At 41.1% G+C, this 15,786-nt stretch overlaps 1 protein-coding gene across 1 annotated transcript in view; it reads left to right on the top strand.

Annotated features, from left to right (window-relative positions):
* The window catches only part of mical2b (microtubule associated monooxygenase, calponin and LIM domain containing 2b), a 57,138-nt gene that overhangs the window by 11,509 nt on the left and 29,843 nt on the right, over positions 1–15,786 (top strand). Inside the window, 3 exon segments of the mRNA XM_029433166.1 lie at positions 10,561–10,934; positions 12,454–12,661; positions 14,270–14,386. Of these exon segments, the coding sequence (XP_029289026.1) occupies positions 10,671–10,934; positions 12,454–12,661; positions 14,270–14,386 (589 nt within the window). The 5' untranslated portion in view covers positions 10,561–10,670.

The following is a 15,786-nucleotide window of genomic DNA, read 5'->3' on the forward strand; positions in this document are numbered from 1 at the left end:
CCAACACAATGTTCCAGTCTCTGTAGTAGAATGTCATGATCAACAGTGTCGAAAGCAGCACTGAGGTCTAACAAGACAAGAACAGAGACAAGTCCTTTGTCTGATGCCAATAGAAGGTCATTGGTAACTTTCACCAGTGCCGTCTCTGTGCTATGATGAACTCTAAATCCAGATTCAAAAACCTCAAATAAACTATTATGTAAAAAATCCCATAACTGTTTTGCAACTGCTTTCTCAAGGATTTTAGCGAGAAAGGGAAGGTTAGATATCGGTCTATGGTTGGCTAAAACCTCTGGATCAAGACCAGGCTTTTTAAGAAGTGGTTTTATTACAGCTACTTTAAAGGATTTTGGTACGTAGCCAGATAATAGAGACAGGTTGATCATATTTAATAACGAGGTGTTAATTAAGGGTAAAACTTCTTTAAACAGTTTAGTTGGAATCGGGTCTAAAAGACAGGTTGATGGCTTAGACGATGAGATTGTTGAAGTTAGTTGGTTAAGGTTGATTGGAGTAAAACAGTCTAGATATATTTCAGGAGTTACAGAGGTTTTTAAAATTCTGGAGGTTGAAGTTAAGTCATTACCAATTGAGGGCAGGAGGAGATTAATTTTGTCTCTAATAATTATAATTTTATCGTTAAAGAAGCTCATGAAGTCGTCACTACTGAGAGATATAGGAATAGAAGGCTCTGTAGAGCTGTGGCTCTCTGTCAGCCTGGCTACAGTGCTGAAAAGAAACCTGGGGTTGTTCTTATTTTCTTCTATTAAGGAAGAGTAATAAGCTGCTCTGGCATTACGGAGAGCCTTCTTATACTTTTTAAGATGATCTAACCAGACTAAACGAGATTCTTCCAATTTAGTGTAAATTAAGCCATGGAGCTTTCTTTTTCTGTTTTATGATCTTCTTCTTTAGAGGAGCGACAGAGTCGAGTGTTATTCGCAGTGAGGCTGCAGCGCTATCAACAAGATGATTAATTTGGGAGGGACTAAAGTTAGCATTGGAGTCCTCTGTTATATTGATATTGAGTCCTGGTATTGAATTAAGTGCTGATGGAATCACTTCCTTAAATTTAGTCACAGCACTTTCAGATAAACATCGAGCGTAGGATATTTTGCCTACTGGCTTGTAGTCCAGTAACAGGACTTCAAAAGTTATTAAATGGTCTGATAAAAGAGGATTATGTGGACACACTGATAAACTTTCAATTTCAACACCATATCCCAGAACAAGGTCCAGAGTGTGGTTTAAACAGTGAGTTGGTTCATGTACATTTCGACTGAACCCAATTGAATCTAATATTGAGATAAATGCATTATTAAGGCTGTCACTATCAACATCCACATGAATATTAAAGTCACCTACAATAATTACTTTATCTGTTTTAAGGACTAAACTTGATAAAGATTCTGAGAATTCAGATAGAAATTCAGAATACGGACCAGGAGGGCAGGTACACAGTAACAAATAAAACTGGCTTTATTGTTTTCCATGTTGGGTTTGAGAGCGTAAGAACAAGGCTTTCAAAAGAGTTATAGTTTAGTTTAGGTTTAGGATTGATCAAGAGGTTTGAGTCAAATATGGCCGCAACTCCACCTCCTCGGCCAGTACCTCGAGGAATGCGAGTATTAATATGGATGGATATAATAATGTGGATTCATTTAGACTGACATATTCTTCATGTCTCAGCCAGGTTTCAATGAGACAAAATAAATCAATCTTATTAACTGATATTAAATCATTTACCAATCCAGCTTTCGTTGATAAAGATCTGATGTTTAACCACATTGAATTTTTCGATTTAGTTGCACTTTTGCAGTGGTGGTGTTTATTTTAATTAGGTTTTCATGTATAACTCCTCTTCTGTTAACCATAGACTTGATTAGTTTCAGTGGTCGTGGGGCAGACACAGTCACTATGGGGATTTGAGTGGGTGACTGCCTGGAAAGAAGCACAGGGAAGTGTGTAAGACTGCAACTCTTTCTCCTGGTCTCAACTCTGGGTTGTCATGGATTAAGTCCACTAATAAACTTTGTAATATTATTGGATATGAGATCTGCTCCAGCCAAAGTAGGATGAATGCCGTCACTCCTAATCAGACCAGGTTTTCCCCAGAAAGTCCGCCAATTGTCTACGAAGCCCACATCATTATCTGGACACCACCATGAGAGCCAGCGACGGAATGATGACATGCGGCCAAACATGTCATCATTCAAAAGATTTGGCAGAGGACCAGAGAAAACTACAGAGTCCGACATTGTTTTGGCAAATGTACACACCGACTCCACATTAACTTTAGTACAATCCGATTGACGCAATCGCGTGTCATTACCGCCGACGTGAATAACAATCTTACTGTATTTACGTTTAGCCTTAGCCAGCAGTTTCAAATGTGCTACTATGTCGCCCGCTCTGGCCCCAGGAATGCACGTGACTATCGTCGCTGGTGTCTCAAAATAAACGGATCTCAAAATTGAGCTACCGATAACCAGAGTTGGCTTCTCAGCTAGTGTGTCACTGAGTGGGGAGAATCTGTTAGAAACAGCAAGCGGTTGGTGGTGAACCATGGGCTTCTGATAACACTTCTTTCGGACAGTCACCCAGTCTCCCGGCTGCTCGGGCCCCGCCGGGGGACAGCTAACAGGAGATACCACTGGTCGGCCCGCACCGGCTATAGGGGGCTTGTTAACAGCTACACTTGCTAACCGCTGACTAACCATGGTGCGGAGCCGCTCATCTATCCCTCTAAAACTCGCCTCTAACCCTGCGTATAAACTACATTTAATACACGTACCATTATCACTAAAGGAGGCAGAACAATAGCTAAACATGAAACACACCGAGCAGAAGAGGGAGAGGAAGATGCCATCAAGTAACTTACTCATTACGTGGCTGATCACCTGCTTGTTGTCTGTCCCTCTTCGAATACCTTTGGTAGGCTGTCTGCAACACCCAAACATCCAGACACTTTGATTCGAATCCTGGGTGATCTGTTATGCAGGTTATATTTGTACCATGTCCCTCATATTCATTGAATTCCTCCATGACATCCTTTTCTTGGCAGCAGCTCTTCAATTGCTTCCATAATTGTACAGTTTTCACATGTACACCTAAATGTACAAAAGAAGAGTGGTAAGGACATGTACACAATATGCAATATCCAGAAAGAAGGCCAATATTAACGTCATCTTAATTGCATACTATTTATATGCCTGTGTTTCACGACAGGCTCGTAAGCAGCTCATAAGCCTGTTATGGTCGTACGGAGGTTGGATCTATTTGGTAGCAACTTGTTACCCGTTTCACGTAAGTCTCGTAAAGTTACGAAATCGTAACTTCCATGAACATCTGGTAAGTTTTCCGGCTACTATAGGCAGCCGTGAGACTGTCAGTAGGCAGACTATACTTTATAAAACAGCGCTGTCCTCCGGTCTGTTTGTTAGCTAATAGCTAATGCTTTATATACAGCTCGTAATATATGACGTTTGACATCAGACACGATAGAACCTCAACCGCAGAAACTTCGAGAAAGAATCAAGTTATCAAGCTTTACAGACGTCGATGTGTCCAAGTAGAGAAATAATTGAATATTTAGCGATCGAGCAATTTGCGGACAACAAGACGGGTTCATAACAATTCAAGGAAACCAAGCTATCGACTCGCTAGCAAGCTATCGATAGCTTGCGATCTATTTAGGATCGAGGATAATGTTACGTTTTACTATGATGTATTCACTATTTATTGGGAAGTTCTATGAACTATAGTCAAATGTATATACGTGTCTGTGTTCTGTTGCCGCACAGGATCTCCGCCAAATCCAGGATCACCGTCACCATCATCCGCATGTTCTCTCCAGTCTGTGTCGCCATCTTGAATACTGTGTCTCGAGCTGCTCTGTTCCCACCACGTTAAACTCGCCCGCATGATCTAAATCCACAACATCGGCATCCTCTTCAATAAACTCCCCTTTTTGAAGGTGCAACGAGTTTATTGACTACTCATTGTCACTGGATTCTGTCTAAATATCAGAGCCAGAGTCCGACTTCGCCACGTCTGCCTTGCTGTCTGTGTATTCAACTGGTGGACTGTATTCTACTTGTGACGTCAGAACACGGCGACGGGTGTTTCCGGTAGGGGAAATGTAAACATCGGTAGTCGACATACTAAATCGTGATTTATTAAATACTGCGATCATTGTGTCATAAATAACACATCATTTTACACCACAAATAGCATTTACTATCATCAGTAGAAATTCATGTTTATCATTTCGTAGGCCCTTTAAATGGTAGAGGCCAATTCCATTCAAGGGAGGCCGGATGGTGTACAACTTTAAATGGGACATATTATGCTAAATGCACTTTTCATTGCTTTTCAACATGAATACGTGTCCCCTGTATGTCTACAGACCCCCAAAGTGTGAGAAAGGACCATCTACTTTTATTCTCCTGCTCCATCTATCAGAAAATGTGTAACAAAGAGCTGGTCAGAGAACTGATACTTCGGTATCAAAATTCTGAAAACCTGACGATACTCGTTCGATCTACAGTAGCGCAGCCACAGAAGGTACTGGCGTTAAGGACCAGAGACTCATGGCATCCAAGGTTTACATCAAACCAGCATGCAAACGGTAATAAAGGAGTGTATGTTTAGGTACATGGGATTTAAGAGGCACGCTACTTGTTCTGCTGTTGGCTGCATGAACCAACAGAAAGTCAAGGTTGCTGTTTTGTGCATTATTTATGTCCAAGTTACATTTCTTTGACTATGAATAATATGCTTTATTTCTAAAGAGGTTTTGGTCATTTTGAAGTGTATTAGTAAGGCTTCTGTGGTCTGAGAGAACTGGAGGGTCGTGGTTCAAGTCTCCGAACAGACAGAGAACAGAGTGTGGACTGGTACCTGGAGAGGTGCCAGTTCACCTCCTGGGCACTGCCGAGGTGCCCTTGAGCAAGGTGCCAGACCCCCACACTGCTCCCCGGGCACTGATAATATAATAGCTGCCCACTGCTTCTAATACTAGGATGGGTTAAATGTCACTGTGCTGTGCTGTGTACATGTGTGAAAAAAGTTAATTAGATTTGAATCCTCCGTTTGTATGATTCGTTATAACCTTCTTATATCACTGTATGATTCTAGTTATATGCACTTGTAGATATTCAGTGCTTTATAGCAATAATCATATATGGTCAAGTATGATAATACTTCATAATTGCTGCTCACTCACTGACGTTAGGTTTTTTGCAAGGATCATAGTGTATTATAATTCCTAGTTGTAGTATAATTGTTTTTTGACTCTTTAAAATGCATTAAGATCCCCGTGTTGTCGCTCGGCTCTTGCTAGTGAAATCAAGCTCTCAGTATTGAAACAGACACATTAGTCAAAGTATAGGAACGTGATGAAGAAGCTGATGATGATGATCTGCCCGTGTTGCAGCTCTTTGGCTTCACATAAAGCCAAAAGATCATTTTATTGTTTAAATGATTTGTTGTTTTGTCAGGGGAACAGTCCAGACTGTTGCGTTGCGTTCCTTCGTAGAAAATTAATCCTCTCTTTGTCTGTAGCCCAGTGACGCATTTGTCCTACTCTACTTATCACCTGTCCGCTCCAGTTCCTTGTTCCTCAGGCGCTCTGGTAACCTGATTCCAGACTGTAATGTTACGTTACCCTCAGCTTCTCCCCGACATGACTCGTGGGACTTCTGACGTCCTGAGTAACTTGGACTTCTTACACACTTGGCATCAGATATTGTACTCTCTGTAAAGTACAGGAGTCAGATTGATCTAATTCAGGCTGTAGAGGTCCTTTTGGCTTTGGAATCCATTGGGCTTTCTCTCTTTGACCACAGCTGGTGTGGATCACTGTTTGTTCTGTATCAGCTTTTCATGAAAGGTGAGATTGTTTCCTGTTGGAGATCCAAGCCTCTGTCTCTTGTGAATAGTGATTATAGCGAGATTTGTCTATAAACAAATGATGGGAGAGATGCTGGAAATACAAGCAAATAGGCAGCTAACACTTGCTTAGCTATCAAGGTAGATTTCACTGTTGACATTGTTAATGCTTGAGAAATAGTGGTGCTGCCTTATTATAATTACATGCATGTAATTGGGCTCAGATTTCACCAGGGGCTTCGTAATACATTCATCATTTTTTGATAAGGATATTCAGTTTGTCTGACTGCCTTAAAACAAACAAAGTGGCAACAAAATAAAGTTACAGGTGAAATATCAATATTAGCAAGCTGGTGACCAGGAAGTTATGCTGTGTCAGTTTGTTAATAAGTATATGTTGATTGTACTTATTTGGTTCATTTCGGAAAGTGTGGTGAGGAGTTTGATATCGGGCATTTGGACGTAATCAACCGAGCATAACACAAAGCCTGGAAGCAGGAGCAAGCCAGCTTTTTGTAAGGATTAAACAAACACGGTACAATGTGTTAATTAATCCGCTTTAGTGTTGTTGGTCGGTGTATTTAATTTTTTTTTGAACAGAGCCTTGCTGTTTTTCTCGGTCTCCGGCCTTTATGCTGACACATGTCAAAAACATCCCAACTACATTAACGTACTTACAATTGTGTCTTTCCCAGCCACTGTGTTGGCAGGTGCACTGACATGACATCATCTAACAGGACCGTATCCTTCACATGCATATAAGAATATCCTTAATGCTGTGTTTCCGGTTACGTTTGAAAGGTTCTTGTGCTGCTGGTTACACCTCCACTATGGACACTTGAAACCTATTGAAATAGCTGTCATCCAATCAGTCATCCAGTCAGTGTTCAGGAATAGACGTACATTGTATGCACCCTAAGGTCCAGTGGAGTCATGACCAGGAAGCTGTAAGTTGGAAAATTAGATTTTGTGTAATTGACTTGAGAGTGTTGGACGCTCTAATAATCAGACTGTAGACGCAGGCTGAGAGTTCACAATTACCAAACAAAGTGGTTAAAATGTTCTCATTCAATTTCCTAAATAGGGAAGTTTGTCACTGAAATAAAGGCTGAGCTTTTACAAAGTTAAGTGGTTTGGATTGGCAGATGTGGAGATGATTCCAGTGAAGGCGGGACGGTCCCACGAGGGGATCCTTCCACACCGAGCATAACTAAAGAAACGGAATGCGGTACAATAATGATCTTGTTTATATAACTGTCGGAAGACAACATCTTAACTGAAAATAAAATCAGATTAATCACCCGGCTATTAAAAGGATGACAAAATTTACTCTGCAACACATTACCAACTGTGCAAATTTCACCCCTCTCCTTTCCTCCACTCTGTCTCTGAGTGTAAGTGTGTGTCGCCGCCCTTCGCGGACCCCCTGTTGAAGACCTATGGTTTAAAGGGTTTAATGAGTAAGGACTGAAAGCTTTTGAGCCGTCATTTAACCCCCACACCCCCCCCCAACACCCACAAACATAATCAATTGGAAAGAGATTCCAAGTTAACCACTTACTGTGCCAAGAGTCCCAGAATGCACCCTACCAAACGTGGTAATAGGAAGTTCAGCTTCCAGAGGTCGTGATCTTTCCCACAGCTCTCTAGCTGTGTGTGTATCCGTGCACACACTGACGGGTCAGAGGGAGTCACAGTGTCCTCAGGGCCAGACACGGTAGGGCAGTCGATCTCTGAGCTGACATCAGGATGTTATGATAAACAAATTCCTTAAATGTCCTTGTTTCCTTCTCATTTTGTTTTATGGTTAGGGGGGGGGTAAATGGTTATACTCCACTAGTGAAACCCATTTTTTTACTGAAACAGATATGATCAGCCTTATTGCTGCGGTGAAGTACGGGAACTAAGAACAAAGCTTTATCTGGGCAGGGCATGAAAGGGTTAAGGGTTACTTACAAGTTGTGTCTCAGAGGGAGTTTGTGCACATGTCTGTGGGGGCAAATGTAATTGAGAGGCTACTGTAAGGTAGCAGAGATCTGAGACACCCTTTGGGACACTCAAGGACTTAACTGGAGTAATTTGAAATGTGCTTCTTGGGGAGTAGGGTGTGTGCAGCGGGATAGGGGACTGGCACAGACTAAAGGGCCAGCAATGTGTCGCCTCGTGCAGCATGCACTGTCCCGTGTGTGTGTGTGTGTGTGTGTGTGTGTGTGTGTGTGTGTGTGTGTACGTACAGACCCCTATATATGTTTGTGTGAGAAACGGTATCTTTCTCCCAACTCCTCCATGACGGCAGAAAGGCTGTAATACTGAGAATAATGCTGTGAGGCTTCCAGCGATCGGGTCTCGTACTTCATTTTGACAGAGATGTTATTTAAGAAGCGTTTGGTATCCGCTTCAAATAACTTGTGTCTGTTGTTGTGCGGTGTTTGGGAAATAGAATAGATCCATTGGTTAATAGCAGGTTTCATTCAGACTGGAAAAAGGCGACATTTTCCAAAGAAAGCATGAGCTCACTTCCATTGACATCGTCTTAAAATGTTAATTGTTTGAATGTGAAATGTTGTAAACAGTTAATAATGATCAGCTGAATCTCCTCCTTTCCCCAGCGTTGTAGTGAGTTAGCTCCAAAAAACTTCCTGCTCAGCAGCAAACAGCAGACAGACACAGTTGGAGAGTAGCTGCTGAACATATGGAGCATTAAGCTTCTTAACAGTCGGATATTTCCCTCAGGAGCTTGTAGAGACCAAAACCAGAGTGAGCATTGGACTTCCATTCATCAGGTGGACAGAAACTCGACTCTAAATGAATAATAATGTTGCTCTGTAACTGCTGGAAGTGTAAAAAAGCAACAGAAACTTTTTTGCAGTTTAAATGTACAGCCTGCTTTGGCCGGTAGATTTGGGAGAGAAGGAGAAAGATCAGATAACCGTGGCTTGTACAGAACGTCGTTGTTTAAAACGTGCTACATACTGAAAGTGGAGGTATTCCTGCTCTAAACTTCAAAACCCTCATTAGATGTCCTTTCAAATAAGAGAAGATCACAAAAGGAATCAGGAAGTTAAAATAGCTCCTTCCCAAAGATGACAAACTCCTTCTTGTGCTGTCTGCTGTGATGTTTTCAGGGTTGTTCCTTCTGCATCTTGTGCTTCACCAAGCTTCTGCTTGCGTGTGATGTGACTGTGCGACTGTTTAGTCTGTATTACTGCAGCCAGTGTTTGAGCTTCCCCCATTACTGCTCAGCGGAACCTCTCCAAGTGTACTCTGTCATAATCCTATCAGGCATTCAGTGGAGCTGGAAGGAAAATATCTTTGTTGTAGGGAAAGAATTCTGTGCAGCTTAAATAATGACTGTTTGAACTGTGCACGGTTGTTGTTGTTGTTAGCTGGAAATATAGTGCTGTTCAGGGATGTGTAGTCAATGCAGGATGAGACACTCTGGCTTTATCACATGGAGCTCTGCACTTTGTTTTCAGTGCGAGCTGCAGACAGTCTTTACATTTGGAATGTGACTTCTCCTTTTCATAGGATTTTAAAGTTGTGTGTCAGGGGATAATAAACATCATCATCATTGCAGGCACTATCGGGCTCTAATTCAGTCCCACGCAAAAGTGAAAAATGATGTATCACAACCTAAAGTAAAGTGCTTTTAAATGTTCCACTATAAAACAAAATATGACTTTCTGTATTAACCAAGAGGCATTTAGTGTCGGCAGATTCAAATTCAACAAAGATGTGATGTCTTTACAATGACATGTAAAACAAAAATTGACAACTTGTGTTGTAAACATATGACATATTGCATCTTTAGCTGCTAAATGCTGCACTATGTTCACCAGTGGGACGGGTAGTGTACAGCAAGTATCAAAGGTTTATCCCTGAAAACAGCTGCATGTTGTTGTTGTAAATGATTAGAGCGATGGGACTAAATCAAAACAGTGAAGTTATTGGCTGTAAAACCCCCACAATGAGCTGAAGGATGCTAACAAACTTCGTAGAACTCAGGGAAACTGCTGAGTCGGTGATAATGCTCTGCTGGTTCTTCATATTAGACTACACGTGGTCATATCAGCAACAAACAAAGAATCAGAAGATATCTCAGGCCATCTTTCAGAAACGTAACTATTTGTACAGATATTGGTCTCGGAACCTTTCCCCTGTATTTAGGCCCCAACATTGTAATGACTGGCGCAGGTGCAGTATGTGGCCATGTGCTATTTTAGCTTGGAAGCTGCCCTAATGGATTATCGGGCAAATATTGATATCCATCATCCATCAACTCCCAAGTTGTGTCCCAAACACAGGTTTGAGTACCATAGTTATAAACTACAGACACAGTAACAAACCCCTGAATAATGAATAATTAACATGTTATTTTGCCCACCATGGGCAACAAATGTTACAAGCTTCATAAATGCATTATTTATCGCAGAAATTAGCATAGTTTTCATGCACATCTCCTGTGAATTACATCACAGAATATAACAAGCTACAGACAACAGCTGTGTTACTTTATAAAGAGGAACATATCTGAAGTTATCAGAGATCACCATGTCAACAACTTGGAGTTGTATGCACAGGATACAGCTCTGACCCCCTGGTTTATGATTGATTTTATTTCCTGTGTCTCTCTCTACAAATGTTGTTTTTGTTATTTGTTTCTTTCAGAACTAGCTAAGCATGGCGGAACACACCGTGTCCTAGGAGTCCAGTGCTGACAGTGTGGACTGAACGGAAGAAAGAAGAGAGTGATTTGATACGTTTCACCATCGGAGAAGATGGGTGAGACGGATGATGAGCGTACTGCGCAGGCCAGCATGCTCTTTGAGAACTTTGTCCAGGCATCCACCTGTAAAGGGACTCTGCAGGCCTTCAGCATCCTCTGCAGGCAGATGGAGCTGGATCCTCTGGACTACAGCAACTTTTACAGCTCACTGAAAGCTGCAATCAGCACCTGGAAGGTCAAGGCGCTTTGGACCACACTGGACAAAAGGGCACAGCACAAGGTCTACAACCAGAATAAAGCCTGTCAGGGCACCAGGGTAAGAGATGCCAACAAAGTGAGCTGTACTGGAGTTTGGATCTCATCATGCTTGTGCTGTTTTGGAAGAGCGATGTCTGTCTGAGCCAAAAGAAACCACAAATATTGAAGCTGTGATGGCACATAAGTGCATGAATGGCTTTATACAGGACAGCAAGGTAAAGGGCTTTGTTAGTGCTTTACTTCTTTACAACTGTACGTGGCGTGGTCACCAGGTTATAATATATATATATTATATTATATTATAATATAACACAATGAGGCATATAACAAGGGAATAGATATATATATATATATATATATATAGTTGTATAATATGTATATATATATATATATATATGTGTATATATATATATATATATATATTATATCGATATTATATATATGTGTATATATATATTATATATATATTATATAAAAATATGTTATTTTATGTGATGTGTCTGATCTTTCTTATTGTCATGTATGTCTAGTATTATAAGCAGCATGTTTTAGCCATGTGTTCCAAATGACTTCATATCTAAAGGAAAGATCAAGACACACGAGGGGAAAGAGGCCCGAGACTTGCAGAGGGGGAGATTACCAGAGATGGGTTGGCCAAAAATAACAGTCGAGTTATTATCACAGACATTTTGTGGCAGAAACTGCTATTTGGAGAAAGATGGTTGACCCTGTAGCTGGGCGAGCGCTCTGCTTTTGATTTAAAAGTCCAATACTCACTTTTAGCTCTGTGGTCTCCAACTCCTGCAGGAAATATCTGGCTCTTATCTGCTAAATGTTCCCTTATGTTCACCAGCTAGTCTCCCTCACTGTGTCTGAGAAGGTGGGCTTTTGGATATTTCTTTGCTGAAAACAGCTGCCTGGTGTGGCCGCAAAAAAGCGCTGAGAGCGCTGAGAGTGAACCACGACAAACAATTGTGGGCGAGACGGCTAAACATTGAGCGGACGCTCACTATAAAGCTCTGTAAAGGAAGATGGGAGCTGCAGATTTAACTGATCATGATTAACTTACTCCTGGCAGAGATGGTAATTATCTCAGGGTCGCTACCAGGCGTGTAGGCAGCGTAGCGTCGCTTGTTCAGAGATTTCATGGTTAAGAACAGCTGCTGATGTGGGGAGAGGGAACATTGTAGTTATACAACCAAAACAATGAGCTGAAAGACAGTACAGCTGAAGAGAACTGCAGTCCAGTGATGATGCTCTGTGAGATTGTCACAACAGCGACACCTTTCGCATTGCACATAATCATTGGATCCATTTTTTATTTCAATATATTGATTTGTGGAGCTTAAAAAAGATGTAAATGCGAATGTGCATATTCTATTTGATCGCTCCTTAATTTTGTTCATATTAGCAAGTCTAGTTTCTTCCAACTAATGCAAGGAAACTAAGACACACACACACACACACACACACACACACTAGTCAGATCTCTGTATGACTCTTTCTCTAATACTTGTAAGTTTTAAAAACATTGCTACCGCCTCGTCCTTTACATTCATTTACATCCTTTTATTTAGTGCCTGATCATCGGCGGCGGTCCTTGTGGTCTGCGGACAGCCATCGAGCTGGCCCTGTTGGGCTGTAAGGTGGTGGTGATCGAGAAGAGGGACACCTTCTCCAGGAACAACGTGCTTCACCTCTGGCCCTTCACCATCCACGACCTCAGGGGCCTCGGAGCCAAGAAGTTCTACGGCAAGTTCTGCGCCGGCTCCATCGACCACATCAGTGAGTGTAAATCGTTCATCTCTCAACTCCTCTCGTTTTGGTCCTTTTTTATTATCATCATGAAGCAAAGTGGGGAAGTTGACTGAGGCTTAAGTTTCAAACCTCTTTCTTTTTCCGTCTAGTTCTCTGGGGAGTAAGAGACATTTTTCTTTTGGTTTTGACAAATAGTTTCAAAACATAACTTCCTCAACTTCCATTTTTTCAGTCACTTGACAGGATGGGAGATAATTATGACTGTAGTAGTTATTAATGTATTGTTATAAAAAATAAAGGGTAATTTATTTAGGTGACACTTTTATTTAACAACTTAATCATAATCGCATTAATAAATCAATATGCAGTTCTTTTTACTTCCTGTTTTAAAAGAGATTACTTACAATAGTGTGTGTGTGTGTGTGTGGATAATGTGGCATTGTGGGGCCACAAAACCAAAGCTGTCCTCAGAACAGTGCCTTGATTTATGCTCTCTATATTTAACATTGTTGCATGATGGGGCAGTTATTTGCTGGCTGTGTGACTTTGTAACCTCTGAGAAGATATTTTTCACCGGTTTAGTTGCTGCAGTTTGTTTCTTCAGTCTCGATCTCCTTAGTTTCCACTGGAGTTTCTTCCTCTCCAGCTTCAGTAACTGTGTCGTGTATTAATAACTCCCCTCAAAGATAAGCGCTTGTGCACGTCTCATATCTCATGTATAAGTTCAGCCGTGCTTTCCTCCGATACCTGCTGCTGAGAAAGCACCTGTAAGTACTACAGTGTACTGTATATAAAGTGTTTAGAGTATATGTGGTTTAAAATAACCACACCCTACTTCATCAAATTGTATTTATTTTTTATTTTATTTGGAACTTCCATACAAACAAAGCCCTGCCAAAGAGTTGTTGCCTCGTGTTACATTAGGCCTTATTAAACTGATCCCAATGAATTCTACACAGTGAGGTACACAGACTATAGTCTACCATTATACATTTTAGTACTTAAAGATATATATTTAAAATCACTGATACCTGTTATAATAAAAATGATACGCATTTACAGAAACATGTCAGAATAAAGAAACTTAACAGCAACTCTCCTGGAGAATATGTATGTTTGGACTACAAACAGTACAGAAGTAGATTCATTCTTTAAAAAAATATATTGTGAGAGCTGTGCATCCAACATACAATGTTTATTATATCGGATGGACAAACTTCCTTTATTAATTGTGTCATAAATCTAACTATTTCCTGTAAATTAACCTACACCCTGCTCGTTGCTATATATATTGCGGTAATATGGCATGTGCTGTAACTACTCTGCTACCAAGGTGCTAAACCTGCTCTATTTATAGCTTTGTGATGAGATTACAGTAGGTGGATAGCAGACACCTGTGGCATATGGTGCACTTTGTTAGTAGGACTGGAGGTAGCCGACAGCAGCAAACCTTTGCCCTGCTGTTGCCTATTAAAAATACACAACACTGACATTGCCAGGTGGCAGTTACAGCCTGAAAGTAAATGAATGCTTCGTAAGCTAACCTCAAGTCAGCCCTGGTTTAAAATGCATATTTGCATTTGTGCTTTTTGGTTATACAGTATATGGATTTGTATATGTGTGTATCCACTCCAGGTATCCGCCAGCTCCAGCTGATGCTGCTAAAAGTGAGTCTGATTCTGGGAGTGGAAATTCATGTTAACATTGAGTTTGTCAAACTTGTGGAGCCACCAGCAGAGCAGACTGATGACGGTAAGTGTGTAAGTGTGTGTGTGTGTGTCTGTGTGTGTGTGTGTTTGCTGATATATGTATGTTAAAGCGTCATGAGTGGCAGTGACACAAGGGACTCTCCTGCATATCTCAGCTATATATGGAAAGCTCCCTGCTCACAAAATACACATGTTAAAGTTGTCGGAAGGTTTCCTAGAGAAGAGGCATTTGCAGAGGCAGCATTTATAGCAAACTGTGTGGGGGGGGGGGGGGAACAAATCTATTGATAGTCTGCTGATAGTTACATTTTAGTTGTATTTTGAGTTTGCCTGCCTAATGCCAAGTGTTTTAACTCTGGCATATGGGGACTCTTTTAAGACTTTAACACTACAGGGAACACAATTACAACCATTGGTCTGCTTAGAGCAGGGGTGGGGAACCTCCGCATTTGATCCGGCCCTCGAGATAATTCATAAACGCAGAAAAAAAATCCACTAGAAAGAAAATCTAGACAGCACTAGAATAAAACGGGCGACTGACTGTTTTTCCTGGCCAAGGTCAGGGTCAATATTAAACGAGACGGTCGTTGACATCAGTGAACGCAGCATGGGGAGTGTAAAACAGAGAAAGCTGGATGCGGAATGTTGCACTTTCCAGGAGAAATGGACGAATGCTGATTTCTTTGTGGAAGTAAAAGGCCAGTGTGGATAAAGTTAACGCTCTTCGGTGGAGTTTGGCCCAACAAGCAGCTCTCTGCAGAGCGTAACATGAAAACATGGACAGATAGAGAGGTAGACCACCACACCAAGAACAGACTGTTCCACCACTGCTGTGCAGTTATCACTGCCATGTGCAATACTCACTTTATTTTCTATCAACCTCTTGGAACTTATATTAGTTTTGATTCTATTTAATTATTGTGTACTGCCTTTTTACTTCATATGTTCTTTTGCTGTGACGAGATACATTTCCCCGTTGTGGGACTAATAAAGGATTTCTGATAAAACAGAAAGATACAGGATAAAAAGTTGCTTTTTTGCACAGCATATATAAGAAAGGTGAAATGAATGGGCTGTGTCTAAAAAAGAAATTGCAGAGGTTATGAGTTCAATAATTAGTTTGTCCCTCGAAGGATGTTATAAAAAATAAAATGGCCCTTGATAGGAAAAAGGTTCCCCCCCCCCCTGGCTTAGAGGAATACGCATCACACTGTAGAAATAACCACAGAAACCTCATGTGGTCAGAAAAACAACACGTGAATCAGGGGCCACGAGAAACACTACGAGTCCTTAGCATGTATTATTATTACTGTCCTCCAGTTTTCAAAGACCTTGTTACTCCTCACCCCCAGCGCCCTACACTCACACCCTCTTTAGATTACATGTATGTTATGTTACACACATTAATCGAATTGAAGTGGGCCCCATTGGTTTGCTGTACTC

This window comes from Cottoperca gobio, chromosome 6, assembly GCF_900634415.1.
Source record: "Cottoperca gobio chromosome 6, fCotGob3.1, whole genome shotgun sequence".
In the NCBI taxonomy this organism is placed as follows: Eukaryota; Metazoa; Chordata; class Actinopteri; order Perciformes; family Bovichtidae; genus Cottoperca; species Cottoperca gobio.